Genomic DNA, 16,805 nt, shown 5'->3' on the forward strand with positions numbered 1-16,805 from the left:
AGAGACAGAGAGAGAGATGCAGGTAATAACAGTAGCTTACAACAACATTATTGAAAGTAATAATATTATAGTTATAGTTCTGGCTACTGTGGTACAGAAGAAGAAAAAACAATATCATATGATGTTTTAAGGTTATTCATTGATGGTGTATGTTTGTGTCATTCTCAGATTGTGAAAGAGTGTAACGAGGGGGTGCGAAAAATGAGTCGCACTGAGGAGCTTATCAGCATCGAGAAAACACTGGAGTTTAAATCCAAGGTAAATTACATCTTATTGTTTTGCATTTACAACATGATGGAGTCACAAAGTATTGTTTTCATGATGGCACATTGCAGATTTTGTGATTAGGTTTTTTCTTTGCCCACACACATTTTATATAATATGAAGGCTTGTTGATGTGGCTGTAACAAAGCAAAAGGAGAGGGACACGGCAATCAATTAGTAATAATCAGTCAATGCAATACAATACAAAAATGGTGTTCAGGATTAAAAGGATTTGTTCAGACTACAGCTGTGTGCCAGTTCAGAGGCCACCTTCTTCAAGTCTGGATTTCAAGACTGAATACATCATAAGTAAATAAGTCTGCCCCATTCCAAAGGTTTGAGAAATTAAGCTGAGAAATGTGGCTTTCTCTTGACCTGTTATGGACATGTGCTTTATCCCCTGCAGCTATCTACTGTATATCCCACAATCTAATGTGCACTGTACTTATATAAGTATTGCACATCATTATATTTCACACATCACATTTCACTAGTATTTGAATTATTAGTCAATGGTAGATACACTCACATAAACAAGACCAATTAAATATGCCATGGCAAGGTGTGTAACTGCTAACAAGAGGGATGTGTAGAGTTCATGTTGTACTGCATAACTATAAACTCCTGATTATTGCTTGGAAATAATGTCCATCATTATGTAGGGTCTTAGAGCCAAAAGGACAGCTGCAATATTGTATTGCTCAAAGGATAACAAAGTTTTTTTGTTTTGTTTTTTTCTTGGGCTAAAGGCTAATTTACTTGATTATTTTGCCACATATAGTTTTCCACCCTAATTCTTCAACATGGAAGAAGTGTGAATGAGAGGTTCCATTCCATATATTTGCTTGACTATGTTGTCGGCTGTCATCCTGCAAGTTGTATATGCCATGGCACAGACTTCCAAATCAACAATATTTTGAAGTGGATGTGGTATCTGCTTTGGCATTTGAAATGTAAGCAAACTGTGTTGTCAGTACTAAAGCAAGTCTGACTCTGCACATATTAAATGATATCTGAAGCTATCACATATGGCGACAAGGATAAACCAAGAAAAAGTTTGTCATGGACATTGTGCATCACGCTAGCTTAGCAAATGAAATGAAGCTAGGCTGACACAACTTCTGTGAAATGTGGTACTGACTGGGCATAAGATTTTTCCCACAAATTAGACATTTTCTGTCCTAAGAACAGAGGCACACAATCCCAGGAATCCTGGGAAATTGATTTGTTTTTAAAGTATAATTTAAGCTACAATCAAAAGACATTGGTCATATTTTATGCAACACAGCAATGCAACAAAGATAAATATGCATAAATCTATTGGTTCACAGCCTGATGGCCTTAGTTTGTTATTTGGTGGCATTAATTATTATAAAGGCAAAAGAACACCATTTATGTCAATCAACTAGTGACCAACTAGTGGACCTACAGGCCTAACACTGCATGCTTGGAGGAAGCTGGGCGCTCTCTTTCACAAAGAAAAAGAACCATTGCTGCACAGCAGATTGGTAAAACATTGTAATAGCAAGTCACCAAAGAAGTATACTGTGAAATTCTGCACCATGTCTGTGCCATGTTGGCATTGATGTCAAAGAAAACAAAAGATCTGTGTTACTGATTGTGTGAGTGCCCAGACTTATAAACTGATGAGGAACCTTCTGAGTTCCAACAGACCTGAAGATAGAATATCATTTCATTTCTTTACCCAAAACCTAGTGGGAAAAAAAATGCAGCATCGGAAATTTATCTCCAGAAAGAGCAAGCCTGAAGAAAGTGTGATTGTATATGTGGCAGAGCTGAGAAAGCTTGCACAGGGTACTGACTAAGTAATGTAATAAATGAGAACAGAATAGAGTGGAAACTATACTTTCAGACTGACGGAGTGACTGTTGGAAAAGCTCTGAAGGTTGCATAGGCCATATCGGAAGCAAGTAGAGACAGCGGATTTACCCAGCACGAAAGAAACTGTGAACAATATGACAGTCTTGACAGTCTTGACAAGTCTAGACAGAAACAAGGAAATGCTACAGAAGTGGCAGGGCAAGCCATGTGGCAAGAAGCGACAGGTTTGCCAGGGAGAAGTGTCATAACTGTGGAAGGGTGGGGCACATTAAAAGAACATGCAGGATAGAGGTTTCAAAAAAAAGACTCAAGGGGCTAAACACACAGAAAGGGGGACAGAAAAATATGGCAAACATCCTCAGTGGTGGGCCTTTGTTACACATCATACCCCTCTCTCAACTCATCTGCTGCCTGCCTCCCTACTATCATCTGTCCATCAATATCTGATGCAAAAAGGCAAAAAACAGATCTCTGAGTAAAAAAAGGTGTACTTAATAAGCGGTTGTACAAAAAAACAAGTAAAAATCTATAACCTAGATGGCACATGTTGGTGGTTTGTAAGTAGAACAGACAAAAATGAATCACGCTAAGCTGATTGGTTGATGAAAGGATATGTCACGTTAAAGAAAAAAAGAAAAACTGTACTAATTGTTGTAGTACTCATAAGTCATCTGAGAGGGTTGTGGTGCTGTTTGGTAAAGACCAAAGACTGCATAAAAAGATGGACTCCGCATCTCCGCTTCCTCCCACGGTACAAAAATTAGGCCAAAATATCGCAGATAGGGCCGCTGCCAACTTGCGCTGGTGACATTCTGTTGCACCAGAGTCTAGTAGCGATCTCTGGTATTGAATTTCTGCCCATATACCTTACCAATTGCCATTTGGTAAGAAAGGTGCCATTGATCATGACCACACTGGTTGGCACACACAGCTGTCAATCATGACATTAACCCCCTTTTTATTGTATCAAATAACTAATTAAAACCAAATTCATCAGTACAACAAACACTTGAACAAACAGCAGCGTGACAGGAACTACCATCTTAGAGAAAAAAAAATCTGATGTTTCCTTTGGCCCATGTCCCCTCAGTTTAACCTGGAGGGGGGGCGGCGTTCATAACCTTTATTACACTTAGCCACCAGTGGGCGATCAAGTTGTTTTGGCTTCACTTTTAGGGAACTGTCATGTCGTCCATCTTTATTATCAATGCGTTCTCATCCAAACTCATCAAATATCTCCCCTTGGTTGGTGGACTATCACATCTACATATTACATGCTACTGTAGGTATCCTCCTGCGTCTATTGTTAATATTCTGGGACACCAAGTCACCTTCCCCCTGTTAAATGCATTGTGTCTTTTCAAAACACATTTCTGCTTTTACAGGAAATGTATATTTTTTACTCATTAGATGCATTGTGTCTTTTAAAATAAACTTAGAACCTCAGTAAAACCAACACATTCTCATTCAAACCTCATCACATATCGACGTGTGGTCATGGACTTGCCACGTCAATGTATGACGTGCAAGGTACCCAAGGTGTTGGTTGTTGACATTCAAGTTATGCCTGTTACATGCATTGTCTGTTTTCAAAATACACTTCAGTTTTTACATGAAATGTACAGTTTGCAAAAAGTTTCTTTCAAAATGAACACACTACGTTGGTGCAACACCGCGGATTGACATTTTTTTCCTTCAACAACAAATGCACATGGTTACATTTACCCAACACATGCACGTGGCTGGGTTTAGGAAAAATGTACAGGGTTTAGTTTTACATTGATACAGGAAGTGGACACCAGCCTCCTAGGTGAAATTTGGTGGTCATTGAACCACCCTTCCCACCTACCCTACTTGGACTTTCACCTTTTTAACTAATGTTGTCCCACTGCATTTCCCCCGATGCTGCCAGGCGATGTTACACAATAACGACGACTGGCCTCGTATCATGCTGACATAAAAGGACAGCTTTTTTCGTCAATGTCTGATGCTGCTAGTCACTGCCCAAGCGCTGGTATTCGATGACTTCAGAGTGAGACTGGGTTGACAAAACACTTTGTATTTACGTTCATTTCCTTGTGCAACGAAAGCATATGGTTCATGATTTTGGCTCAACATTCACATGGGAAGGAAACAGCTACCTCCCGGGTGAAAGTCTGGTGTTTGTTGGATCCCCCTGAACTGGTAGTATATTGTACTGCTGCAAAAGGTGCATTTTTGCATCGGTGTCTGACACCAAAATCACTAACAAAGCAGTGGTGTTTGACAACTTGGGAATGAGAATGGGCTGTTATTGTACAATTATTGGTAAAGAGTCACACAGACTGTATGCTGTCATTGTTAATGATAACAAAGCAAGTCTTACTGAAGTCTCCATTCATATTACATGATTTCCAAAAATATCACAAAAAGTTTACTAATTAGGTTTGTCGCAGAGAGAGAGGCAGAAAAACATATAGGCCTAAGCACAAGAGTAGTGTGTTATTGCTGTGTTACTAATAGCAGCCATAGTGCTAGACTGTCTAACTGTGACCATCATGTGCATTATCTTTGATAAAATGTGATTGTGGCTCGTGTTTTCAGTTTTTCACAGACTCTCAGAATGTACAGAATAATTAGAAAATAAAATCAACAAACTAATCCCTGTGAAATTCACTGAGGATTGCTGAGTTGGTCCTCATTCTTATTAAATTAGAGTACCATCCCAAAGGTTTATTATTAAGTTATGTTGGGTCTTTCTGATTAAAATATTTTCCACATATGTCAACAGCTAATGAAGGCCACAACAACAGCATGTTAACAAACCATGCTAACTCTATTCACTTGTGGGAAAATAGCCACAGGAAGATTTAACGGGAGGGTGAAATCTGAAAACATTACAGTAATTCTTACCTTTAAATCCCTATCTTTTGTCCTTTGTAGTCCGTACCCATCATTTCCCACTCGCGTTGGTTACTAAAGAAGGGTGAAGTGCAGCTAATGGCTGGACCTAAGAGCACTAGGACCATGCGGAGTCGTAAGCTCTACCAACCAGTCTACTTGTTCCTTTTTAACAATCTGCTGCTGGTCACTAAGCGCAGCTCTAGGTAAGCATTTTGTATATTGAATATTTGTATATTCTCACTGTGAAATACTTGTGTTTTAACACTCATTCTCCAATTTGATATGTCCATCTAGTCAAAACTAATACAACGGTCCTACACTTAAAAATGAAACTGTTCTAGAGAGGTGTTCAACTGCATGATCATTATGAAGAGTGTAGTTTGTAGTGTTGTGTAACTATTGCTTTATACAAAGAGGTTTTCTGTTATTTAGCTTGCTCTCGTTGATATGAATAGAATAAACTTTCAGTATGACACAATACAATTCAACAGCACCACAAATTGAGTGTATGTTTACATATGAAAGTCGATTGTTGCACTGACTCAGCAAATGTTAATTGCATCATCTTGTTGTCAGTGGGGACAAGTTCCAGGTTCTCGACTCATGCACACGCGCCATGTTGAGGACTGAAGATCTTGAAGACCAGGGCCAGCTTCTGGCCAATGTCTTTAATCTTAAGCTGCTGGAGAACCAGGAGGAGCGTCCAGTCAGCTACATGCTCAAGACCTCCAGTATGTAAGTATCTGACACAGAATTAACTCGGTGTCCACTGAGCAGCAGTGAGTGACATGTGGGTGAGGATAATGAGAGAAAAGGGCAGCCCCCTCACTCTGACATCTCTCCACTTTGTGCATGTATAGGTCCTGTTTGTGTGTCTTTCGGACCTGTGTGTACTTGACAAGCAAGAGTGAAAACATTGAATTTCCCCTCAGGGGGATTAATAAAGTATATTAAAAAATAAATAAATAAAAAAAATAAGGGTTATACATAAAAGTGTACTTAAAGGTGAAGTATGTAAGAGTTAGGGGGATTGAGTGGTGTCTCGTGGCAGATTGCAACCAGCTCAAACTTCATCAGATTAGGATTCCTTTAGTGCTCATTCTTCAGGTGGAGGCAAATTATCCATAGAGGTCTCTTCGTCTCCAGAACAAATGGACCAGGTCACTAAAACCACTAAAAATACTGAATAAAGCAGTTTCACGTTACAAATTGTTGTATCTCCGATGCTGTTAGGTATGCCAATGTGGGCAGCTTGTCCACCACTTGTTAATGTGTGCTCATCTTTTTTTCTGTGACACTTAAAGATCCAGACATTTAAGAGGTTTTTACAAGGAGCCAAATTATCCACAGAAGTCACTTCCTCTCCAAAACAACTGGTCCAGTTGTCTAAAACCGCTAAAAACACTAGATAAAGCAGTTTCACGTCACAAATCAGTATATCTCCGATGCTGTTTGGCAGGAGCTGGAGCTGTTGGCAGGAGCACACAATAGTATGAGATGGACGGCTCACCCATCTCATACTATTGTGTGCTCCTGCTTTTTCTTTGATAACTTAATGTGTGCTTACCCTTTTCTGATCCTTACATTACTAAGATTTTTAACTGGGGCCAATTTATCCGCAGAGGTCTCTTCCCTTCCAAAACAAACAGACCCGGTAATTTAAACTGGTATAAACACTAAATAACGCAGTTTCACTTTACAAATTACTGTATCTCTAACGCTGTTTGGCATATCGGTATGAGCGGCTTGCCTGACACAAGCTAATGTGTGCTCATCTTTCTTCTCTGATTATTTAAGAGCGAGATGTTCAGGTTTTCAACAGGAGCAGAGGTCTCTTTCTCTTCAAAACAAACAGACCAGGTGGTTTAAATGGGTAAAAACACTGAATTAAGTAGTTTCACGTTACAAAACAGTGAAGCTCTGATGCTACTTGTTGCAGACGGGCGTCTAACTACAGTGTCCGATGCAAAAACGTAAATGGCCCTATCTTGAGCCAGTGTTCGGTTTTGTCCATTCTGGGCGACTGTAGAAACATGGCAGTGCAAGATGGCGAAACATGAATCCATCCCCTCTGTTGATAGAACAGTTCTTGTTTTCAGGTGATTATAAACTAAAGAAAACACACATATTATAGTATATTATATTATATTATATTATATTATATTATATTATATTATATTATATTACATTATATTATATTTTTAAAGGTCCAGTTTTTAGGATTTAGGTGGCTATGTGGGTAAAAATGGAATATAATATTCATAATATGTTTTCATTAGTGTGAAATCACCTGAAAATAAGAATTGCTGTGTTTTGCTTACCTTGGAATGAGCCATTTATATGTACATGTGGAACCATGTTCTTTCTACAGTAGCCCAGAATGGAAAAACCAAACACTGGCACTAGACAGGGCCATTAATGTTTTTTGTGTTTTCATGTTGGCCATTTTAGTTCTCCTTCAAGCTTGGCACATGCATTTCAGCTGGTTGCAATCTGCAAACTCACCACTAGATGCCACTAAATTCAACACATTGGACTTTAAAAACGTGCTTAGACTACAGGATTTTTAAACTGATTCATCCCTGATTCACCCCTCCTGACAATCTTAGGGGAAATCCTGGTAACTGGTAATCTGTGACCATGATGTTTTTAATAGTTTTTGGACACCAGTGGAGCTTTATAAAATAATGAGACATCGGGCTTTGGATATGAAGTGAAAAAAAACCTGTTAATAAGGTCAAGGTCACTTAATTATTGGGTTTTGTTGACAAAAAAAAAATATAGAAAGTGTTAAATTGTGGATTTGTATTCAACCTGTCGGTCTAAATTGTTGGCCCTGTCATAAAATAATGAACATTCCAAACAGTAACTCAGTTTATGAAAAATGTATTTACCTTTAAGTGGTCACTTATTGATGGCATCATGTGTACAGGAGTGATAAGCTTCGATGGATGTGTGCTCTCACTCCTAACCGGCGCACACGCTTTATGTCTACTAGTGCCCACCAACCAGGTGAGACAGAATATCACACCAACATTGTGCACTGTCCTTAACATGCAGACATGGAGATACAAACTCAACCTATCTGTGATATTTATCAGACTCTCCACAGGTCCAGTGTATCCAGTCATACTCTTCTCAGGAGCCAGATGAACTCTCCATTGAGATGGCTGATGTTTTGAACCTCCTTGAGAGAACAGACGATGGTGTGTGGAGGCACAAATCTGCTTTTATATCCCCTTTAAGGCTGGTGCTTGTAAAAAAAATGTTCTAAATGAAATACTTTGTCTTATGCATTGTTTTCTCTTTCCATCTTCATGTCACCTCTGGTCTTTCTGTGTCTTCTGTATTCCAGGCTGGATGATGGGTGAAAGACTCCATGATGGTGAAAGGGGCTGGTTCCCTAGTCGAGTAGTAGAGGAAATCCAGAGCAAGGAGGTCCGAGCTCAGAACCTGAGAGAGGCCTTTAGGATCCAGCAAGCCCAGGAAGGTGGTGGAGGCCCGCAACCTGGAGCCAGGATTGGTGTAAGGGTGGGGAGGCGCACCCCAAGGGCCTCCAATTTCTCCAATCCTTGAATTGTTCAAATGGAGGAGAGCAGTGAAGTAAAGCAGTGAAGCAGTAACAGTGATGAATATCACCCTTCAGGGCCATATGCACTAAAAGACATAATCAGGATACATGTGACTTAAATTCCATACAATAACATCTTGTCCTTTTGATTTTCACTTAGCAGTTGGTGGTTTTAGAAATCCACATTTTTGGACCCAGTGATCTGGGACAAAACGCTTGAGTCAATAACTTTGTACAAGCGATGCTGCATGTCTCATATAAAGGTGTGCTGAGGGTGTTTTGCAGGCCCACACACTGTCGCATGTAATGCATGGAGCAAAACTCTGGGCTTGATTAGGAGCTGTGTGTGGGGATGGCAAGAAACCTAAAAGGTCTTGTAAAGGTACTGTAAACATCTGTCAGCTGCATGGGCAAGTTTTAAAAATTTTAATGTTCATTTCATTGTAAAATACCTTTCAACACTGATTATAGCCTACACCCACAACACAAACTGTCAAGTATAGTGGCCCCAAGAGCTCAATGTACTGCAATATCAAGAGATGGTTTTCCAGCAGCAGCGGTAAAACAGACTGCAGTGTAATGCCTATGGGCAATTATGCTCCATCAGTTTATGTCCATTGAAAGTGTTCTTTTCCACCATACGCAACGTAGCACCAGAGGAACAAATGAATGCCTTTTCACTCTGCTGATGAAAATGAGTATATCTCAAAAATTAAATAATGTACATAAATCAAATAACTTAGGGAGTTTTAAGGAATATTTTGTTTATGCTTCTCCATTCAAAAATCTTTTGTGTTTTTATTATGTAAAATCTGATTGAAAAACATGTTTAAAAACATGTCCAATCTTTTTAATTAATTTTTTTAAAGGTTTGATTTCTCTTTAGGGTCCTCTCCATAATGTTGTCAGACCCTTACATTAAGAATCTGAGCCCATCAGTAGCAAAAACAAGCAATTTTAATGGATATAAATTGACGGTGCACATTTGTGTGCAGGGATTATATTGCAGCCTGTTTTGCCGCTGTTGCTGCAGCGATCTGGACTAATTTAAAAAATTGTTGTCTTCATTAGTCACTTTCCTAGTCCACGTTAAAAAAATAATGAATTTTGCAAAACAACAAAAACACAACAAAATACATGCAGTCCATTGCGCTTTCAGGACCATCATACAAGTGTCTAATAAAATAGTATTGTGTGAAAATTAGCGATGATTATTTAAGAATTCTGTGTCTATGAATATTCCAATAAGTGAGTCAACTGAAGTGATACTCCACCCAGAATCTTTTGAGTATGAAACACTGACAACAGCCAGACTTGATTGCAGGCTGTAAAAGGTTGCTTCATCATAGAGAACAACGACAGTAGTCAGCTTTGCTTCCTAGTGGTTACAACAATGGATTCCGACAGTGACAAGTTTTTACAGCGGCCACAAAACTATTAGGAAGAAATCAGTGGGGTCAGCTACTAATGACGGGACCCATAAACATAAACACCACCACAGTGTATTATTTATTAAATTTTGTATACAACTATCAAAAATAGTATAAGACAGCTAGCAGAGACCAAAAATCACGCAACATACATTACTGCACAACAGGTTAGCAGGGCAGCTGATCAAAACACACACTCTACCAAAACAAACCTGTAGCTGACTTACCTACTCTTACTTTAACAGCGTCTGACGGACTTCGATGTTTCCATACTGACAGAATACGTAGTCCATTCAGTCTCTCCTCTGCCATGGTGCAAGTAGTTTTTAATTTGTTTTAACTTTAAAAAGGATCTCTCTGCCCCTGCAACGTCAAGTAAAGTCATTTACAATAGTAGGGTAGTAATAATGTCACTGACCGTAGATGTGACTGAATGGTGATACACAAGAAGCATCTTTACAGGTTTGGAGACCCAGCGCCACCATGAGCATTGCACATGAACCATCAAGTTGTAACAAGGTAACTAGCACACAGTTCTCCTACTTGTCTACTTGCCATGAATCCAAGCTGACCGCAGTCTGTTTTCTGTCAAAAAACAACCTACACACCAACAGTCATCTTCTAAGTGTACAGTGTTTAATGCAGCTCAAAAGATACATTTGTGTTGAATATCACTCCAAGACTGTCAATATATCAGGAGTACACACACACACACACACACACACACACACACACACACACACACACACACACACAAACAAGGGATGAATCCTGTAAAAGCAATTTAATGCCAAATAACTGCAATATGTTGTAAATGTATAGAATGTATCAGCACTATGAGCAACTATGGATCAGCATGATTGTAAATTCTGTGTGTCTTTAAATGCAGTATATGTACAGTAATGCAAACATTTGATGTTCAAGCTAATAATTACTGAATAATTGTTATTTCATTTTGTAAGATGTAAATTATTGTTCATAAAAAAGCATTAATCAGAGATGTGCTGCTGATGTTAATTTACTGGTTATTTTATTTTATTTTTATTTTTGTTATTTTCTTTGACACCAATGTAAGCAAGGAGTTTCACAAGGTTTATGGTAATCACCACCTCCCATTGCAATATTTACATTCACAGTCTGTATCAGAGTGTAGCACAAAATTCTGGACACTGTACATAGGCATTCTGTATGGGCCCCTCCCCGAGTCCATGGCTATAAATTCTAGTATCTTTGTGGGCCTGTATATTTTTATTGTTGGTGACTATTATTTCTGCAGTTTGTGTGTCACTTTTTTACTAAGCTATACAGCACAGTTACCAGATGGCCCATGTGTTGCGTTTACTGCCACTGAAGAGGAATAAATCCTCTTCATGTACGACATAGTTTTTATCAGGCTTGTTAAGGAAAACACAACCAGCAGCTTTGTGTGATGGGCAGAAACTAGGGCTACAGTCAGCTAGGGTTCTGCTTTGTTATACATGCAGGTGTTACAACAGTCAGGGAAGTCAATATAGGCCTACATATAAGCAGAGGTGCCCCAACTAATTTTTCACATGGTTGCCACATGGGGCCACTTATATTTTTTGGGGTGGCACACCAAAACCAAAAGCCATTACAGGGATTCTATTACACTGTACCTGTACCGATGATGATTGTAAGGAACAAAACATTAACTGGAAACAAGCCTTCTATCACCAAGTTCTAAATGGAGTGTCAGACTGTTGCGCAGCATCACATTACATCGGACGCTCTCTGTCCACACTGGATCTGTTAAATATAGAACTCTGTCACATTATGTAAACAAATCACTTACCTAGCAGGTGTGCGCTCAGAGTAACCACTGAAAAGATGAATGAGTACTACTTCCTTATTATTCATATTCACAACGATACAACTGCAGCCACCTTTTAGATATTGTTGTAGGTACCATACTATATCACTAGAGCACTCAGAGAGCGCAGACCTCCGCCAAGCAGCTCGGATTTCCTGCCATTTTATTATTTTATCCACTTCGCTTCAACTGATCACCACCAAAATTTTCCTTCTTCCATTATCAACCTTTCCTGAAAATTTCATCAAAATCTGTTTAGAACTTTTTGAGTTATTTTGCAGACAAACAGACCAACGCCGGCGAAAACATAACCTCCTTGGCAGAGGTAATAATACTATCTCCACTTTGTAAAATAAGCTGGCTTGCTAGCATCCCACACAATTCTTAACAGAAAAGTTAATCTTCCTGGCGAACTCCCTGCAGCCAGATGCCAACTTATGTAGGTTTTTGTCATGAAATAAGAAGGTATCCTCAAGGTAATTCCTCATTTAAACCTTGTGAATCAGCCGTTCCTTGTCCACTGCAGCTCTTGTCCACTGCATTGCTTCCAACACAAGCAACAGAATAAAAATAGAAATGGGGCGTCTGACAAAATTTCAGCTCCAAACAGTCCACTGCATCACACTGCGTCACATTGTGTTGCTCGTGCGTTAAGACAGTCCAATAGAATACAATGTAATCAGTTGATTTATTTGCTGTCAAATAAACGGTAGATTGATTACACAAGAAGTTTAGGGTAAGGAGGTGATGGGGTGGTTGACTGGCACCAATAAAAAGGGCAGCAAGTTTTTTTATTCAATTTAAAAAAAAAAAAAAAAAAAAAAAGGCAGTGCCGTGCACCTTGCATTTGGAACCTGCAAATCGCGAGGCGTGTGAACGATTTTGCCATCAGGGCCAGTGGGGGGTGACTGTGCCTATGACTGATGGAGGTCAAGAGAATTTAGCTGAACCAAACTTAGAAAAAATAGTACATAAAGGTAATGCATGTTGCAAATGTGGTGATGTTAAAAAAAAAGCTACAGGAGGCACTTAAAGCTATAATAAATCACACACTGGGCCTATTTTTGAGCACAAGTGCAATGATGAGCACAAATTTCTGAGTGTCCCATCTTATCCTAAGTGCAAAAGGACTGTGTGAGGCAGAATATACAATAGCTCAGAAGGTTTTCAGAGTATTTCACTTTTCATGTACTTCATGGTTTTATACAGTTTATTATAAATTGATTAGAATATGTTTTGGGCAGGCAGTGCATAATAAGTATTCAAAGTCTTGGTGACATTCGGAAATTGAACTCAGGTGCATCTTGTTTACTCTGATTATCCTTGAAGCATCTGGAGTCCAACTGTGGCAAATTCATCTGACTAGACATGATCAAGAGGGGCATAGACCTGTGTTTATAAGGTCCTATAATTCAAGACTGCCCTCCTGTACACACAGCAATTACACAAATACACAAACCCATATTTACTTTTATTGGTAGGTGACAACCTCGAGTGGCTGTAATAATTGTGATGGGAGCAAAGGAAAGATCAGGTGACATAGAAAAACAGCACCAAAGTCCCCATAGGGTGGGAGGAAGGGAAGGTGAATGGGTCAAACAAACACAGGACTTTTATCCAGGAGACCACTGTTCATGTGCCGTGTGAAACCAAAAGCCAAGAGTGGGTAATGTTTTTTATTTATTTTTTTTTGGGGGGGGGGGGGGGGGGGGGGGGGAAAAAAATTGGAGAAACTGAATATANATGTGCCGTGTGAAACCAAAAGCCAAGAGTGGGTAATGTTTTTTATTTATTTTTTTTTGGGGGGGGGGGGGGGGGGGGGCAATATACTGGCAGAAACTGAATATAATATGTATAACTATATTATATAGCATGAACCATTTATATCTACATACAGAGTGGGTCCTCCTCCACAGAGTCTGCCATGTTTCTACAGTAGCTCTAGATAGGGCCTTTCCCGTTTTTGTATGGGCTAGCATAGCTCTCCCACACACTTTCAACTGGTTGCAATCTGAACTCTCAGTGCTAGATGCCACTAAATATCATTATTAAAAATGTACTTTTTTTATGTATCAAAGACTTAGAATAATGACATCACCTGCTCCTAACTAGCACAACTAACTAGACTGAACAAAATTTTAAATGCAACACTTCTATTTTTGCTCCCATTTTCACAGACATGTGATCTAAGACTTTTTATGCACTCAACAGACGTGTTTCTCTCAATTATTGTTCAAAGATTTGTTAAAATACGTGTCAGTGAGCACTTCTCCTTTTCCAAGATAATCCATCCACCTGATATGAAGATGCTGATTAAACAGCATCATTACTACACAGGTGTGTCTTTGTGTCTCTAAAATGTGCACTCTGATCACACAATACAATGACACAGATGTCACAAGTTTTGAGGGAGTGTTTCATTGGCATGCTGAATGCAAGAATGTCCACCATGTCTGTGAACTCAATGTTCATTTCACTACCATAAGCCATCTCAAATGTTGTTTCCATTAATTTGGCAGTACATCCAACTGGCCTCACAACCGAAGAGCACATATAACCACCCCAGCTCAGGACCTCCACACCCTTCATCTTCATCTGAAAGATCACCTAAGATAAGCCACCCAAACAGCTGATTATATATACATATATATATATATATATATATATATATATATAATAGCTGTTTTGCACAACCAAAGAATTTCTGCACAAACTGTGTGGGCAACTGCTCACTTCTGATGGTGTCTGCACTTTGGATGGTGTTGTGTGTGCCAACAGTTTGCTAATGCTAAGGTTGAGAACAGAGTGCCCCATGGTGGAGGTGGAGTTATGGTAAGGGCTGGCATAAACTATGGGCAACAAACACACGTGCATTTTATTATGGCAGTTTTAATGCCAACAGATACCATGAAGAGATCCTGAGAATCCATCATCATGTCTTTCATCTGCCACTATGACCTCATGTTACAGTATGATAATGATAATGTATGTATGATAATACAGGGCCCCATGCTGCAAGGATCTGTACACAATTCCTGGAAGCTGAAAATATCGCGGTTCTTCCATGGTCTGCATCCCCACCAGACATGTCATCCACTGAGCATGTTTGGGATGCTCTGGATCGGTGTGTATGGCAGCATGTTCCAATTCCCGCAAATATCCAACAACTTCACACAGCCAATGAAGAGGAGTGTCACATCAGATACTGACTCATTCTTTGAATATCTGTGAACAGAAAATGCATTTCTGTAGTGCTAGTCATGTTAAATCCTAGTAAATATACTTTTCAAGTTCAGTCTGCAGTTACCTTTTATTGGGACCATCCCAATGCACACCTGTGTTGTAATGATGCTCTTTAATCAGCGTCTTGATATGCCACACCTGTAAGGTGGATTGATTACCTTGAAAAAGAAGTGCTTACTAACATGGATTTTAACAAATGTAAAGGAGCAGTCAACAATGTAAGAAGAGGCCAATAATTAAATAATAAATAAATTACAATGCACAGGTTGAAGGAGGTGAAGTGATCAAGTTTCAGTGGAGTTGTATCTTATATGATTTCATGTGACAATTGATTGATTGATTGATTGATTGATTGACTTATTGATTGATTGATCAATGATACACTCAGCCAACAGGCTGCACAACACAATACTTTCAGATGATTTAACTAAAAACTTTGACTGAATTAATTGGAAAAATCAAAGATTAATCATGAATGGAGCCATGCATTAATAATAAATAAAAAGCAAAGATATACACTGGGGTCCTCCGTATTTGCATATGCTTTATATAGCCAACTGTTCTTCGTGGCAATGACATTTGTGTTATCAGGCTCCCTCCAACAATGCTACAAAATGTGAAAAAAAAAGGAAAGAAAGACAGAAAGAAAGAAAGATCAGTAAAAATGAGAATCCAAGACATAGAAATACTAGAGACCATCTTGCGATGGGATCACTCCAGCCACAATACAATGATCCATGACTTAATGATCCATGACTTAAATTGAATCCCGTAAAGCAGGATTAATTGGATCAATTGTCCCCTTCCTACTTCCTACCCCACGACTTCCTGCTTCCTCCAGACCCATCTTCGAACTTGGCCTTCAGTTTGATCATGGCTACATATCTATATAATTTACATACGACATCTATTGCACGTCTGTCCATCCTGGAAGAGGGATCCCTCCTCAGTTGCTCTTCCTGTTTTTTTCCCTGTTAAAGGGTTTTTTTGGGGGAGTTTTTCCTTATCCACTGTGAGGGTCCAAAGGACAGAGGGATGTTGTATGCTGTAAAGCCCTGTGAGGCAAATTGTGATTTGTGATATTGGGCTTTATAAATAAAATTGATTGATTGATTGATAATTTCAAGACTACATCTTGCCCAGTTGCAAAGTTATCAGGGTGTCAAAATCTGTTTACGGACTCTATAAACTTGGGCTGTAGTCAACCAAAGAAAATCTTGGTCGACTAAAGTTGCACATAATCTTCAACTAATCAATTAGTGGTGGAAAAAAAAATCTGCACGTTATTTTTACTTCTGCGGTGGTGTGTCTGTGTCACTCTGCAGTTACACCTCCAAAACGCTGCGGTCGGCGCTGTCGGCGGTGGAGGACTGTGTTAAGTGCTGTAAAGTTTAGTTGATTCAAAACACACATTAAACATGGCTTAATAGAGACAATTTCAAACACAAGTACACAAATTGGCTTCACTATAAATCGCAGCATTCACAGACAAACACTTGTCTTTATCTGGACACATTTCCCCCACCAATACAACATGCTAANCAAACACAAGTACACAAATTGGCTTCACTATAAATCGCAGCATTCACAGACAAACACTTGTCTTTATCTGGACACATTTCCCCCACCAATACAACATGCTAACGTTATTAGCACAAGTCTATGGCGTTTTACATTGTATAAATTAGCCTAGTGTCTAGCGATCTTTTCCTCTTCTCATATAAAACCAGGGACAACAGCA

At 39.2% G+C, this 16,805-nt stretch overlaps 1 protein-coding gene across 1 annotated transcript in view; it reads left to right on the forward strand.

The window, feature by feature from the left end:
- Positions 1-10,988, forward strand: part of ngef (neuronal guanine nucleotide exchange factor) — a 40,016-nt gene extending 29,028 nt beyond the window's left edge. Inside the window, exons 10-15 of the mRNA XM_050055824.1 lie at positions 169-258; positions 5,029-5,192; positions 5,566-5,724; positions 7,922-8,001; positions 8,091-8,195; positions 8,345-10,988. Of these exons, the coding sequence (XP_049911781.1) occupies positions 169-258; positions 5,029-5,192; positions 5,566-5,724; positions 7,922-8,001; positions 8,091-8,195; positions 8,345-8,565 (819 nt within the window). The 3' untranslated portion in view covers positions 8,566-10,988. The remainder of the gene's footprint in view (positions 1-168; positions 259-5,028; positions 5,193-5,565; positions 5,725-7,921; positions 8,002-8,090; positions 8,196-8,344) is intronic.
- The last annotated feature ends 5,817 nt before the right edge of the window (positions 10,989-16,805 follow it).

This window comes from Epinephelus moara, chromosome 2, assembly GCF_006386435.1.
Source record: "Epinephelus moara isolate mb chromosome 2, YSFRI_EMoa_1.0, whole genome shotgun sequence".
NCBI lineage: Eukaryota > Metazoa > Chordata > Actinopteri > Perciformes > Serranidae > Epinephelus > Epinephelus moara.